The sequence below is a fragment of the Panicum virgatum genome, chromosome 1N (assembly GCF_016808335.1).
Source record: "Panicum virgatum strain AP13 chromosome 1N, P.virgatum_v5, whole genome shotgun sequence".
NCBI classification, from domain to species: Eukaryota; Viridiplantae; Streptophyta; class Magnoliopsida; order Poales; family Poaceae; genus Panicum; species Panicum virgatum.
Window position 1 is genome coordinate 8043130 of NC_053145.1, and position 15484 is coordinate 8058613.

Below are 15484 nucleotides of genomic sequence, written 5' to 3' on the forward strand. Positions count from 1 at the left end.
CTAAGATTGGCTGGTTTGTTGGGCTGGATGGACGTCCAATGCTATAAGCCCATTTTTGGTTTACGATCTCGACGTCACTTGTGCTGGCTGGTCGCCTCGATATTCACACATATTTTTGTATTGGGGATCTCAATGCGTATTTTGAGTTCGACATATTTAAAACACAATCATATACTATAAGAATTAAGAAGCAGGGTAAAACCTTGGGTAAAGCTTCTCTTTAAAAGTACGCAGTGCATTACAAAAACTTACAATATCAAGAATTGAAAGTTTTGCCTATTATGTGGATCTCAAATGTCTATCAAGATTTTCTTTTCATGCAAATGCACCATGGGCCTCTTGCTTCTGTGAAGCCAAGCAAATAAGCATATATTATTTGGGGGGATAAAACGCTACTAATAATCTATAAAATGTAAAAGTTTTTATCTAATGCTCCGATTTACTGGAAGATTGACGCATTGATACGATATCGACATGAGGGTTTAGTTTCTTTCAAGCCCTCGATTTAATTTCAGAGCGTGGACAACTAATAATAATATTATGCTTTTCTGCCAATTGCTAGTGGCACCAATCTTTGTCTAGAGCCATGAAAAGTGGAAATGTCCAATATCATAGGGCCCACAAAGAAAGTTGGCAAAGGGAGAAACCGGTGAAGTCTAAGAAAGATAAGATCCTTTTTTGAGGTGCAGTGTAAAAGTTCTTTTTTCGATAATTTTCAACATGACAGCGTGTCAATACCTAGAAATGCTTGTTATACATTGTCTTTTATAATTCCCAAACTTGTTACAAACCGGATCTCCTTGTCAAACAAGCAATAACTTATGCTTGATCGGTGAAAATAATCAGGTTACTTTGTACCCCCGTCCTAAATTATTAGTTGCTTTAGCTTTTCTATAGATGCATAATTTTTTCTATACATCTAGATATATTACATGTCTAGATGCATAATAAGATCAATGTATCTAAAAATTCCAAAATGTCTAATAATTTAGAACGGATGGAGTACCTAATAAATGTAGAAATATCAAATTGTTTTACAGTTGCACTAAGATTCAAATAAAACATTTCTAGACACTAGTGATTTGTCATCGTGGTGAAAAGACATTCAAAATGTTTTGCACAAACAAACTCAAATGTTAAATTTGACAACCCAAAGACCAAAAATTCACAACTAGCAAGCCACACCATCATACGCATCACCTGCACAGTTTGTCGTACGTCTTGGTAGTACGCTGCACCTGGCCTCCACCTGCAACGGCCGACCACCATCAATGACCAAGACCCGAATTAAACACGACAAAAAGAATTCAAAATTAAAAAATCCCACCCGATCACCTCCGCTTCATTAACGTTCTAATCATTCCGCTCGCCCGCGGCCATTGCTCCCTCTCGCTCGCTCCTCCTCGCCCGCCTACCCCCTCCCGGATCCCCTCGGGCCGCCGGATCCGGCGAGGCAGAGGGGCGCGCCCCGCGGCAGATCCGAGGCGGCTCCGCGGAGCATTCCTCTGGCCCGGGCGGGCGCCACCTGGCAGGCGAGGGGCGTAATTCCGAGAGGAGGACGAGCCAGGAGGCGCGGGGGGTGGTGGATGAGCGCGGGGAGGCCCCGCCGCGGCACATCGTAGGAGCCCCGCGCGCGGGCGACAAGGCGCCATGATCGAGCAATTCGTTAATTTCGTCATCCGCCCGCCCCGGTACGCCCTGGCCCCCAGATATCCCGAGCTGCTGCAATTGTTGCTCTGTGTCTATTATTGCACATCAAATATGATGCGGCATTGGATGTTGCCGTATTATTCTGAAAATTGGAGCGCCGCGGGATCAAATGCTAGCGTTAGGTACCCCTCCAACCGCCGCAAGTGCTGCTGAAAAATATGGTTTATTGGCTGTTCATTTGGCGTTGTTGATTGAGGGATTTGTTGAGGCCCAAATAACACATGCAAATGTACGATTTCGAATTCCAATGGTGTATAAGATCATGAGATTGAGGGTTGTTACTTACTGGTTTCAGGCTTTCAGCAGGTCTGCATTGGTTCTTTTTATGTCGTTGCAAATCTGTACCATGTGCTATAAAAGCAAGGGTTAGGTTAGGTACGATTGCAATATTCATTGTGGTTGTCCATTTGTCATGTTATGTGCAGCTGAACTTGCATGAGCGTGCTGTGTGATGCTCATAGCTGTAAAGCACCACTTTCGTGTTAATATATTCATATAAGAATAATGTTTAACTGCCCTTTTAATGTTATCTTCTGCTCGAGCTACAAATTTGAGATCCTCACTGAGGAGGGACCGTGTGTGAATTTTGGGTGCTATTACTTGATGCTGTATTTTTTTTTTGTTGCAACCTTTTTGGAACACTGCTGTAAAGTGTAGCTTTGTTTAGGATGGATGTCTATGATTATTCTGCAGCATTAATTGGAACATGGCACACTTTCTTTGTTCCTCACATTTCAAAGCTGAGAATCTCATGGAACATATCCATATAGGCTGCCTGTTGGTTATATAATTTTTGTTGCAAATATGAGTTTGATGTAAAAGTACAATTAGCTGATTGATGACTTTGCACTATTTGATACACATTTGTATCATTTTGTACCTTGTCTTTCTAAAATGCAATAATGATTGGAGTCCATCAAAATGGGAAATTCTTTGAGCTAAAAAAAGTTAAATTCATTGAACAAGTTAAGGATTCATCCACATATCTGGTGTACTGTTACTGAATGGCCTCTAATTTGCAGGTCAGAATATAATCCAGATCAGTATCTATGGGACACAGAGTTTATCCTCGCTGGACGGAAATACAAACGACTAGACTTGGAGGCAAGTACGGAGATCAATTATCGAGGTTTTTTCTGTCTTTAATTTGCTGATGAGAAGTTTGATGGCAACTATAAGCATCTTTGTTGATAACCTTATTGTTATACCTGCACCTGGCAGCTTACAAATGCAAGAGGCTACATCTTAAAATGCAGCCACTATGTTCCTGCTTTTATCCCAGAGAAGACTGCGCTCCCATGTGTGGTCTACTGCCATGGAAATAGGTACTTAACTTGTCTTCTCCATGTTTCTGTATGTGTGATGGAGTGATGATTCTGATTCTGATTTTGTGCAAGTCGCTTTATATTGATACACATTTCTAAGCCTTTGGAAAATCATCTATGAGTTGGTAGCGCAAGTTACAATTTTCTGCACTCCTCTTTATTTATATCACACAGCAGCTCAAGCAGTCAATGTATCTCTTGGAATTAAACAGGCTTTGCTTTGATTCAATGCAGCGGATGCCGAGCAGATGCAAATGAAGCCGCTGTAATACTGCTTTCTTCAAATATCACTGTTTTCACACTTGACTTTTCTGGGTCAGGTCTATCGGGTGGAGATTATGTCAGCCTGGGTTGGCATGAGGTACATAACCAGTATCAATGTTGTTCTTTGCTTATTCTACATTCATATTTTGGGTGATCACACACTTCTGAAGTTCTCAACAATTTACTTCTAGAAAGAGGACCTCAAATGTGCAGTGTCACATCTCCGGGCCAATAAGCAAGTTTCCACTATAGGCCTTTGGGGGCGATCGATGGGTGCTGTTACAAGGTAATTTGTAGTTTTGGATAAAGTGCATTTTTTTTTACTTGGTGCAAGATCTCTCTGTTTAACTTCATGTGATTCATTATTTTAAAAAGCACTGTGTATTGAAGAGACTCTTGGTTCTTCCATGCACTTTTCAAATGATATTCTCAAGATTGTCTTCAAGCTTTAAAGTTTATTTCAAGGTCAAATATTTCACACCATTTGATGGATCTCCACTGTAATTTATTACAATATTTTGTATACAAATGTGATACAGCCTACTCTATGGAGCCGAAGATCCCTCTATTGCTGGCATGGTATTGGATAGTGCTTTTACTAATTTGTATGACTTGATGATGGAACTTGTCGACGTTTACAAAATTCGAGTCCCTAAATTCACGGTATGCTCAGCACACCTTCTGCATATGTGTTACTTTTGTGCAATTACAATACTACCACAAGAATGCTGGAAATGTGCATTGCCACACTACTTTTATGGCTTTCACATTCCTAACTTTGAAAGCATAAGACAATAGGACATACTTTCTTTCCCTTTATATCGAACTTTCACCTATGTTGTTGTGTTAATAAATGAATCTGCATGCTCGCCATTGGGCTAAATTTGGGGCATTCATCAAAGGATGGAGGCAGTTGTTAGATCTAGTGAAGTTCCATACTACCTTCCTTACTAGCGCAAGTGCTTTTGCAATCCTAGGGATAAGTGTGTAAGATTGGGTATAATGTGGTCGATGTATTGCATTGAGCCCCTTGGACGGTATATATAGAGTACAGAGACTTGGGGGGCAAGGCACCTCCCCGATACATATGGCAGTCCGGGATTACATATCCTAACCTATCAAATATACTCTAACAAAGTGCTTTAGTTGTAAAGTTTTAATGGCTTGTTCTGAACTTCGTCCTTTCAGGTTAAGATGGCTGTACAGTACATGCGGCGAATCATTCAGAAAAGAGCCAAGTTTGACATAATGGATCTTAATGTTTTAAAGGTATACTGCCTATACCATATCTCTTCATAACGTTAATTTGACACCCTGAATCTTTAATATAAAACCATAGAAGAATTCAACTCATGATGGTTGTACAAACTATTTCTTACTTATACAAGTTATTTTTATATTTTGTATTTTGCATCGTATACATGACTTACTGCTGTAAAAATAAATATAACAGACCTTATAAATGATAACACTATGCTATTTTTTAGTTGCTTCTAATATGTCAAGTTCATAATGAAAACCAGTTAACAACCTCTTCAGATAGTAGAATTGCCATTTTCCAGTTTCCATGTGGGATGTTTTATAACTGTAGAATTTCCAGCAAATTTCTGGAAACCCCATTTCTTTCTTTTTCTTGAGTTGGTTCAAATTTATTGTGAATTTCCTTAGATATGTCTGAGCAGTATTGGAATTGAACTTTTGCTCTATGTTTTTTTTTCTTTTTACCTAAAAAGCTGCTCGGCTAAATGGTTTCCAGTTTCCCAACAGTGATATTTGGTTATTGCCAGGATTTACATTTTTTTGGTCCTTTGTAGTCTGTATTATTTATTACTGATATCTCTGCATGCTTTATTTCCTGTACAATTCAGGTAACTTTTAAAAGAACCTGCTTATACTTCAAATTGATCTAACTTAACCGTTCAATTGTTCTTAACCAGTTGGCTCCCAAGATGTCTATCCCTGCATTATTTGGTCATGGTTTGAATGATATGTTTATTCAGCCCCACCATTGCGAGCATATTCACCAGGCATATGGGGTAAGTGTTTGTGTAGCCTGCTTTATAAAGAAGGGCATATAGATTTCAGGACATTGCTAGTCGACTATTGCTGCCGAAGAGCATACTAGTCATTCTGTCACATGTTAATCATCGCCTGGTTGTGTGCAGGGGGATAAAAGTATAATAAAATTTGAGGGTGATCACAATTCCCCAAGACCTCAATCGTATTATGATTCAGTTTCAATATTCTTCTACAAAGCTTTGCGTCCTCCTCTGTTGCCTTCAGCACGTTCAAATAAGCGACTTATGGGTGCATATAAAGCTGGTAACATAACCAATGAGGTAAAAAAATCATGAAATACTCATTCCACAATTCATTTGAACCTGGAATTATCTCATATGGTTTGACTTCTAAGGGGTCACCTTTGTTATTTTGCTGCTCTTGCAGAGCTTCTTCTCTGTATTCGTCAATGGTCTACAGTCAGCTAACACTGCCGCCTGCAGTTCATCGACAGATGCACCTAGCATTCCGAATGGTGTGGTACAGCTCCTTGAGCTGCTTCCTTGTAATGTTATGTAAGTGGTTGTATACTAACTTCTTCACGTGAAATTGTTCCAGCTAAAACACCTGCAGTTGAATTGCTGTCAGAAAGATTGAACCAGCTGTCTGTTAAGAAAGAGACTGACTTGGTAGGTTTCTTGATGTTTTCTTTGTCTGATATGAAGCCTTTTTTTCTAACTCTTTTCCTTATCTGTATTCCACTAAATGTAGGGTTTCCTTATAAATGAAAATCATAGTCTGTCAGAGATGGATGGGGATGGTGTTGGATCACGTTTGCAGGTAAAGTTCATTGTATAACAACGAGTTGGTTTACCAGAATACTGAACCCTGTATGCTTTAGTCAAGTTTAGCATTATATACATGTGATGCATTCTCTTGCCTTCCATCGACTTGTCCGTCGCTTTGTGTTAATTTAAGCTTATCATAAGATATGGCGGTTAGGTTTTAGTCCAAGATGGCTGAGTGAATGCCATCAGAAACACAATACAGTGTTAAGAACTGAGGTTTGATATACTTGATACCTGCCTTTTGTGAATTTACTGATGATAAGTCTTCCTTTCTTATAGGATAAAATTAGTAGGCACAATGAGGAGTCCTGCTCATACACGAGCTCCAACAGAGAAAGTTGGGGCAGATGTTCATCTTTAGGAGCGACCAGTGATGATGAATCATTTTCAGGGGATAATAACGATAAGCAGGAGGTACAGCTCTCAGTTGCTTGACAATTTAGTTATTTAGTGCTTGTTATATCTTAATTAAAGCTATAGTTTTCACTAGTCAATTTCTTCAAGCTGGTGGCATTTAATTTCTTAAACCGACTCTCATATTCGGTCCCTATATGAGAGCTGGGATTGTACGGGACCTTTTTTCTTCTCTATAATACAAAGAAGCGCAGTTCTCCTGCGTTTTCGGAAAAAAAAGCTGGTGGCATTTATGCAACACTTTTGAAATGATTAATGCAATAAAAAATCTGATCTTGTAATTGATCTATGCATTGTAGAATAAGGCAGTGAAGGCTCTGGCTACGCCTCTAAGACAAAGCCAGAGGAAACCATCTGAGAAAGCTAAGGAGAAGAAGATCCGAGTACTGTGGAAGAAAATTAAGTGCGATAAGGTGGAGATGGCCGGGGACAGTCTATCACAGCGCTTCAGGATGTGCCTCGGGCAATCTCCTCGGCACAGGAGGAATAAATCATCTGGAGCGCTTACAACTTCATAGCCCTGACAAGCCTGCTTGAACCACAGATCGTCCTGATTCTGACCGACTGTTGTCACTGTGACACTGTGACCTGTAACCATAGGTGAATATACCGTATACGTAGCTTGACGCCACAATCGCATGCCAGGATGCTCAAACAGCTGAGAGGTGCGCCCTTGTATCATCCCCTGTAATTGCCACCTCCGCCTTGCTGTTACATGTAACTTTCTTACCCCACTTTTGCATCTTGTAGATGCAATGTGACAACAGCTTGTTGGTGAAATGGAATGGGTTTGGTGATTTTATCTTGTACGGCCATTTGTTTATAATTCTTCGGGCATCCTGTTCGCTATTATTTTGTGGAGCCCTTCCTTCGAATGGCCATCCATACCAGCATTCAAATGCAAACTTTATGGATACTCCTCCATTTTTACCACTGGAGAAAAGATTTGCTCATCATTGCTAAAATGGTGTACGTGGCACGACACGTCGGCCGACTAGCTTGGACTCCCCGTGCGAATGACTCTACCCCTGCCTTATCCTTTACTACCCGCCTTATCGTGTCGTGCCACATATATACTTTTTGATAAAAGATGAGCAAATCTTCTCTCTCAAGCGGCAAATATGTAGATCCGTAAAGTTGGTATTTGAATTCGAAAGGGTTTCTAGCCTAGTGGTTAGATCATATGCGTAGCAGGTGGGAGCGGATTAAATTGCTCTGGAATAAAAAAATATAAAAAAGGCGCGGGCCAACCTAATTGACTTAGGTCCAAAAAAATTTGGCATTTGAACGCGGGCTGTTTGTATGAATGGTACGAAATTAAATATCCCTTGCTTAGGTGAATGTGAGTGGCGGCACCTAGCTCTATTGACATTAGCATAAAAATGGTCCATTTAAGCAATTTCCTTTTTGAAAAATTGGTAAGCCAGTTTACAGAAACAAACCGTTTCCACTGCAATATAACTATATAAGTACTTCTATAACAAAAAAAACAATTCTTAAAAAAATACGATCCTAATATATGCAAGTAGAGGTCTTATGCTGCAGCTATTTAATTGGAATATAATTTAGATATTTGATTTATAATTATATTTTTCTATAAATTTTAGAAATTAGTTGCATGTACATGCATGCTAGAGCACCCTCTAATTTTTGACACTACTGCTGTGGAGCAACGTGTCATTTTGGGAATTTCCACCCACTATTGTTGCGCGCTGACGCCAGCTGCAAGCTGGCACGAGGAACGTTGGTCGGAGTTGGCGCGGCGCGGGCGTTTCGCGCGTCCGCTCTCGTCGGCTCCCCACCGCCCTCGGCGCCGAACACGCCTGCCTCGCCACCCCATCCACCACCAGATCCCCCACACGATCGAGCGCATCCTCTCCTCCACTCCCACCGCAACCTGGCCCTCTCTTCCCCCACCCTCTCTTCAGCGCCGTAGGCGCCCCCCCGCCGATCGCCCTTGTGCCCTGCGGTGGCGTGATTGCTGCAGATCCATCCGGAGTTGGATTCGCCTCATCTTTCTTGGTAAGGCAGAAGTAGTTGTTTTTCCCTCGGGATCGGATAGCTTCGACGGATCGCTCGTCTTCTTCCGCGGAATCTTTCTCCCCGATTCGCTGGTTGTGTGCCGATTTGTTTGCTGCTTCGATCGCTGGATCTTTTCCCCCAAAATATTTTGGCAGCGTTAAGTTCGCCCAAGGTTGTTACGAGATTCTTAGCCTACATCTGGACGTTGTTAACTTTCCTTTTGTTTGACGTTTAATGCTAATTGTGCCTCCCCACTCTAAATCCTTCAGTTTCGTGGAGGGAAATCTCGGGTCAAATATCAGATATAATTGCTATCATTCCACTAAAAAAAACTCGGCCGGGTGGGGAAAGACCGCCCCACCGGTATTAACTTGAAGAAGCCTCAGCTTCCCCGACCGAGAAAATCTCCGAACCCTGGCCCCGCCCTGACACTGTCTATCATTCCACTGGCAGTGCTGTTGTTGTTTTGTTTTATCTGAATCAGAAATAGTACATGTTTTGCATTCGCCACGGTTTTAGTCTCCATTGTTAATGCCCAATCCTGAATATTATTTGCATCTACAGGCACGAAGGTTTTGCCAATTCAAGATCGTCAACATTGTGGAAATGGGAGGTGTAATCAGTGGTGAGTCGCCGAGGAACAGTTCCCCGGCATCAAAGTTAGAGAGGAAGATGGTTGAGGCCATGCAGCAGAGGGCAAGGAAAGGAACTTCTGTGAAATCGTTCAACAGTGTCATCATGAAATTCCCTAAAATTGACGAGAGCTTGAGAAACTGCAGGACCATCTTTCAGCAATTTGGTGAGCTTAACCAAGGGGATTTCGAGCCTCAACATGGTTTGACACCCATATGAGGAATTTATTTTGTTATCCACACGAACTGATCCAGAATTACCTGTCTCAATAGACTATAATTACTGACCATAATATTTCATTTGAAATTGTCTTTTATTGTTGAGGTCATTCATCAAACCCTTTTTTATATGTTCTGACATTGCAGTTTTGTGTTTATGCAGATGAAGATTCCAATGGTGAAATAGATCAACAGGAACTCAAGCACTGTTTCCAGAAGTTGGGTATCGAATCTACTGATGATGAAATAAAAGATCTGTTTCAGGCATGCGACATTTATGAACACATGGGCATGAAGTTCAATGAATTTATTGTCTTCCTGTGCCTTGTTTATCTTCTCAATGATCCTGCGGTGTCTGAAGCAGTATCCTTCACACAGTAAAAAAATTACTGTTCGACGTTTTTTTTCTTGTTTTTAGCACAATAAATCCACATAAGGCATTAATTTTCAGTCTGTTTCTTTCCCTATTTTTGATGGAAAAATAAGATATTTCTCAACTTGTGGACTTGTGGTATGTGCTTACTTTGTAGCTAATCAAGGAAATCGCTTCATACGATGCATGCCATAAAAATATTTCTTTCTTTGTGAGAATTTCAATAAAAAAGGAGCCAAAGAAGTTAATAAATAATAGTTACCTTCTTGAGGTCATTGTATAATTTTTATATTACTTATATAAGGGCTTTAAGGTGATATGTTAGACCTTTCTCAAGCTTTATACATTCCTCAAGCTGTGATCCTATTTTACTTTTTTTCCCTGTACTGTTCTTTTTATATCTTTTGTGTCCTTGACATGATGCTTTAGAGAAAAAGAATGGGAATAGGCTGTCTTGAGCCAACATTCGAGACATTGGTTGAGTCATTTGTCTTCTTGGACAAGAACAAAGATGGGTACGTCAGTAAGAACGAGATGATACAAGCAATAAACGAGACCACTGCAGGAGAACGCTCCTCTGGGCGCATAGGCGTGAAAAGATTTGGTAAGTTATCTTCTCAGTGACACCATCATCTCACAACCGCATCCCCCCTAACTTCTACTCTGTTAGTTTTAAGTGTTTTTTCATTATAACCATTCTATGTTGGCATGCCAGTACTTTGTCGGTCCACTTTTCTTGTCATTCTATTGCTTGTTTTTTTTAGAAATCAGTGATCTGTTACTTTGGTCTGGGTGGATAGTTCTTTTTCTCCTTTTAAGATCAGGACGGGTAATATGATGAAACTGCTCATAGGTTATTCTTTTTCTCTCTTTTTTTTCAGCTATGATAATAGAAAATAGATAGGCATTGATAAAAGATTAAGTTAGGATCAAGTTTCATGCTTTCAGAATATTTTAATTATTTTGGAACCAGTCCCAAGGACTCATCATTCAAAACTGATGCTTACATTTAAAGCTTTCCCATATCAATTCAGCAGAGCTTAGGAGTATTCAGTGTTGAATGATGAAATGCTTACTCCAATTCAGTTACTATTGCATTTATATGTTTGCGCTAATAATATTTTACTCTCTTGGTGGCTCCAGAGGAAATGGATTGGGACAAGAATGGCACAGTGACCTTCAAGGAGTTCCTCTTCGCTTTTACTCGTTGGGTGGGGATCGACAATGAAGACGATGACGACGATGACGATGAATGAGCGTGTCAACTGAAGATTAGGCGCTCTGAATTGGCCCATGTCAGCCCTCAGGAGCAGCAGCTTCCTCCCGACGAGTACCATATGACAGTCAAAAGTAGCTGTTCATATTTCCTTGGTGTCTAGCTGATGGTAGATGCTTAAGTTCGTATTAATAGAGTGAACCGAGTTGTTTCTAGTCGTGGCAAGAATTTGCTGATAAAAGAGTTACATTGTTGAGATGATGTTCAGTTAGGTTACCCTGTTATTCAGATGTTTGGAACCTCTTAAGAAAATGCAGAATTGCTAAGGTTAGTAGTGGTGGTCTTTCCTTTGATACTGCCTGTTTCTCTGGATTCTGTGGAAACACGGCCCCATCCCACTGTTCCTAAGCACAACAGTATCTTCGTAGAACTTTGGTCACGGCCAGCACAAACTTTGAGTCGCTTCAGCAGTGGGAATCGCCACCAAATTCAGGGTCTTTTTAGGTCCGCCACACAGATATAGGGCCTAATTGGTTGGCTACTAAATAACTAAAATTGTGGCATGCCAAAATTTGGGCATTGCCAATTCTTGGGCCATCACTTGGTTTGGTGCCAAAAGATGCCCACATCTCACATTTATTCTACCAAAATGGTGGCAAAGTTTTTCACCTAGATATTGGCCTACCAAAACTGTGGCATGCCAATTTTTTTGGCAACAAACCAATCAGGCCCATAAAGACAAAAAAAGAAAGAAAGATATAGAAAGGCCTAAAAGGCACTTATAGAGTTAATTAGATCTGTGCCATTATAACTTTGTTGTTTTTAAACAACACCACTGCTTCTCAAGTAACTACGATGGTGCCATTACAATTTATCTGATATTGGAAATACGCCACTACGTACGCTGGATACCAGTTTGGGCCCAGCTACAGGCGTATAGAGGCGTCCTCCACTCTACTATATTTTCGTATGGACGATTTTGCCCACCCCTTCAAGTGGATAAGGCCCTCCGATGCTCCTCAGACCTCCACGCTCACCCATGGCCATGGCCGGCGCCGACGGCGAGGCAGGAGTCAACGGCGGCGGCGGTGGCCCACACGAAGTCGAGCTTCCCGAGCCCGCATGCCGCCTTCTCGAGGACGGCCAGCCGGAGCGCCAGCAGCGTGAGCCGCTTCTCGGGCGGCTCGCGGCCGCCGCCACTCCTCCTCGAGCTGCCGTGCCCGCTGCCGCTGCCCGGCGTCTGCTCGCGCCACGGCTCGAAGAAGGACGCCGACCCGCCGCCTCCGGTGCCGAGCACGCCGCCGCCGTCGCCGCCACCAGGGTGCTCCACGATGTCCAGCTGGATGCTCGGCGGCGCCTCGCCGCCTCCTTTCTCCGAGCCGCCGTCGCCGTTGGACTCGCCGCCGGCGGCGCCGCGGCCCTTCTTGTGCTTCATATGGCGCCGCGCCAGCTAGAATTCGAAAGGGGATGGGATTCCTGTGCCAAATTTTTCTGCAATTCGACTGTCGGAAACTTGGAGGAGGAGACGAGGCTTCTTTGATGCAGCCACATCCGGCGGTCCCCCCACGGGCTCCTGCTCGCACCATCGGTCCATCGCACGTCGGTCCGCCGCCACTAATCAGCTGCCGCCGGCGCCTGTTGGATTGGATCTCGACGCTCCGAGCCTCCCCCTCTGTGGTACTGCTCCGGCTCAGCTGCCGCCGCCTGCCATCTGCTCCCCTCTGCCCACGGCCTGCCCCCTCTGCCCCTCGGTCCGTCCTACGCTCATCAGCGTGCGGCGGCGGCGAGCAGGGCGGGTACAGCGGCAGCGAGCAGGAGGCCGGCAGCGGGCGAGTAGGAGGAGCGCGGCGGCGGACCGGCGTGCGAGCAGGAGGAGCCCATGGGGGACCGCCGTGGCTGTGGCAAACGAGGAGAGGAGAAGGAAGGGGATGACATGTGGGGGGCACATGTCAGTGAGTGGAGAGAGATGATAGTAGCAAGGGCATTTTGGTCCATACGAAAATACTGAGGGGGCAAGGGCGTATGGGTATGCCTGCAACTGGGCCCAACATGGTGTTAGACATACATAATGGCGTATTTCCAACGACGGGTGAATTGTAATGGCACTAGCATAGTTTCTCGAAAAGTAAAGACGCGCTTCAAAAATGGTGAAGTTATAATGGCACAGATCCAATTAACCCCTTATATTACGTCCAGGTTAAGATTCAACGGCCATGGATTTCTCTGGATTTTGGCCGGCGTGTTCTATGGAGGGGAAGGGACTGGAGTCCGGGTAGCTCTGGTGACTGGTGGCCTGGTGGGTTGCTCTTGCAGCTGGGGTGCTGCCGCGCGGCCGGTTTCAAAACTCTCGGTCTCTTACTGTGTGTTTGGTTATGGGACTAGTAAGGATGGGTTGGCTCCAACCCTCGTTTTGGGGTTGGCTCCAAATCTTTATCATGTTTGGTTTGTGTTTGGAGTCGGGGTTGGGTTGGTTCAATTTTTTGTTTGGTTGGAGGGATGAAAAAGAGGGGATGGAGGGTTCATTTAACACCGTGAGCAACCGTGAGCCACTGCTTGGAGGGTCCCACCTGTAATTCTTCGGACCCTTCTTCTTCCTCGGTTCGTCTCCTCCTCCCGGTCTCTGCCCCGCTGGTCCGAGCTCCGCCTAGCCCCCCGCCGCCGCCCCACCCTACCACCCTCCGCCGCCGCCCCTGCGAGACCACGCGCAACCCTCGCCGCGGCGGGCGCTGCCGTCGGCCTCCTCAGATCTGAGCCGGTCGGCCCTCCTCCGCCGCTCCGCCCTCCTCCGGCGACCGGCCCCGCCCTCCTCCGCCACTCGTCTTCGCAAGATCCGCGCGCAACCGAGCTCGTCGTCGCCGGATCTGCTAGCGACCGAGTTCGCGTCGCCGAAGCCCCGCCGCCGTCGCCCTGCCTTCGATGCCCCGCCTGCGCGCCGCAGCCCGCCCTCCGCCGCTCGCCATCGTCGTCCAGTCGCCGACGCGCCGTTGCACGGCCTCCGCCGGCCCGCTGTCGTCCCTCGTCTGCTCCGTTGATAGCCGTAGAGAAAAACGGGTCGGCCTCAGGGGGTTCGCTCCGTCCGTCGTTTTTTGAGGAATGAGATGAACCCGCATCTGAGAGAAATATTCCTCCAAGAGACCAACCCAACCCACCTCGGATTGCATCCAAACAGCCGTAGGAGCGGGTCCAACCCAACCCACCTCGCCCCAACCCTCAACCAAACACACGGTTAGTAGCATCCAGTGCAAGCTCTCAGTCTCTTAGGACGTCCGCAATGGTAATAGTTAGTACTAGTTATTTAATCTGCTGATATAGAAGTGAGTGAGAGAGAAAAAGACTATTTATATTATTGGATCCACATACTCCTCTCACATGTTCTTAGACTACGTGAAATAGATCAGCTATTTGCTCATCGCTAGTGACTATTTTCTCCTAGTTTTTTGCTACCACATCAAATTTAATTAACTAAATAGCTAACCATTGTGGACGCTCTTACTAGCATCACCGGCGGCACGTACGAGGCATAGTCACCAACGTTCCCAGGACGACGAATCGAGGAACGAGCCTACACGACACGGCGGCCGCGCGCGCCGAGTGGAGCCATACTAGCTGCTGCGAGCAACACTGTTCCCTAGCTGCTACGAGCCTACTACGCCCACTACCACAGGCCAGTATGTTTGTAGAACTTTGGTCACTGTCCATACACACGATGTACTTTGAGTCGATTCAGTGGCAAAGGTGCTCAAAGCCGCGTAGACTATAGTAGGAATGTAGGATAGCATCATATATAGTAGGAATGTAAGAAAGCTTTTTATCAATTTCGAGCAGTGACAAGGGAATGAAAGAGCACTAGGCCGACTATAACGATTCCAGGGAAATAGTAGTTTGCTAAGCAGTCGTGTTCTTTTGGCTTCAGGCACTCACATGTGAGTGCATGAGGTCGGGATATTTCTTTATCTAAAAAAAGTAGTTATGCTTTTAGAGACGTTGCATGAGTAACGTTTATATGTATCGACGGATTAAAATGAATTTACATGCCTAATATTTTTTTCACTCCAAAAGATAAAATATTGAAATGTTTAATGAAGAAAAAAAATAAAACGTTAGCTGGTTTGGTAGGTCCTCAACCTCAAAGCGCTACCGCATTTCCATGTAGAATGTCTTTAATTTTTGCAGAAACAGTGGAGGATTTAAATTCCTACAATTTGTTCGAGGAAGATTGCAGCACACTAAAAATTGAGAAAATCCTCCCTTTTCATATATCCTTGGGATCTTCCCGTGGAATAACGCATGCTTTCGGATGAAAGGACCGTGAATTCTCTTTTTTCTTGTATCCTGATCTCCAAGAGATCTTTCGGTGGAATAACGGATGCTTTTGCATGAAAGACAATTTAAACCCGTTTCTCCTTTGTCAATTATTTCTCTGAAAGATCTCAAAGACCGTGAATTCTCCTTTTTCTTTGTAT

The 15484-nt window shown here is 44.0% G+C and overlaps 2 protein-coding genes across 4 annotated transcripts; both read left to right on the plus strand.

The window, feature by feature from the left end:
- The first annotated feature begins 1349 nt into the window (after positions 1–1349).
- Positions 1350–7368, plus strand: LOC120654986. Of its 3 annotated transcripts, none has more exons than XM_039932698.1 (14): positions 1350–1691; positions 2733–2814; positions 2932–3035; positions 3270–3396; positions 3491–3585; positions 3839–3962; positions 4488–4568; positions 5237–5335; positions 5465–5638; positions 5745–5832; positions 5916–5986; positions 6069–6137; positions 6425–6559; positions 6859–7368. In XM_039932698.1, the coding sequence occupies exons 1-14, from the start codon at positions 1651–1653 to the stop codon at positions 7075–7077; spliced, it is 1509 nt and encodes a 502-aa protein (XP_039788632.1). In that variant the 5' UTR covers positions 1350–1650; the 3' UTR covers positions 7078–7368. The 3 variants fall into 3 exon arrangements, with proteins under 3 accessions (XP_039788632.1, XP_039788633.1, XP_039788634.1); XM_039932699.1 differs by having other exon boundaries at positions 1351–1691; positions 2733–2839; positions 3356–3396; positions 6859–7335; XM_039932700.1 differs by lacking the exon at positions 1350–1691 and having other exon boundaries at positions 2733–2818; positions 3356–3396; positions 6859–7335.
- Positions 7369–8289: 921 nt separating this feature from the next.
- Positions 8290–11374, plus strand: LOC120654987 (probable calcium-binding protein CML21). The gene is made up of 5 exons (XM_039932701.1): positions 8290–8581; positions 9146–9380; positions 9596–9795; positions 10235–10409; positions 10949–11374. The coding sequence occupies exons 2-5, from the start codon at positions 9188–9190 to the stop codon at positions 11059–11061; spliced, it is 681 nt and encodes a 226-aa protein (XP_039788635.1). The 5' UTR covers positions 8290–8581; positions 9146–9187; the 3' UTR covers positions 11062–11374.
- The last annotated feature ends 4110 nt before the right edge of the window (positions 11375–15484 follow it).

What these genes read in the sequence shown, in the direction of transcription:
- LOC120654986 (XM_039932698.1), top strand. Translation starts at nt 1,651, where the DNA reads ATGATCGAGCAATTCGTTAATTTCGTCATCCGCCCGCCCCG. An exon ending in ACAAACGACTAGACTTGGAG is followed by an intron (nt 2,815 to 2,931) that starts GCAAGTACGGAG and finishes TGCACCTGGCAG; the next exon opens with CTTACAAATGCAAGAGGCTA. An exon ending in CTGGTAACATAACCAATGAG is followed by an intron (nt 5,639 to 5,744) that starts GTAAAAAAATCA and finishes CTGCTCTTGCAG; the next exon opens with AGCTTCTTCTCTGTATTCGT.
- LOC120654987 (XM_039932701.1), top strand. Translation starts at nt 9,188, where the DNA reads ATGGGAGGTGTAATCAGTGGTGAGTCGCCGAGGAACAGTTCCCCGGCA. An exon ending in GACCATCTTTCAGCAATTTG is followed by an intron (nt 9,381 to 9,595) that starts GTGAGCTTAACC and finishes GTGTTTATGCAG; the next exon opens with ATGAAGATTCCAATGGTGAA. An exon ending in CATAGGCGTGAAAAGATTTG is followed by an intron (nt 10,410 to 10,948) that starts GTAAGTTATCTT and finishes TGGTGGCTCCAG; the next exon opens with AGGAAATGGATTGGGACAAG.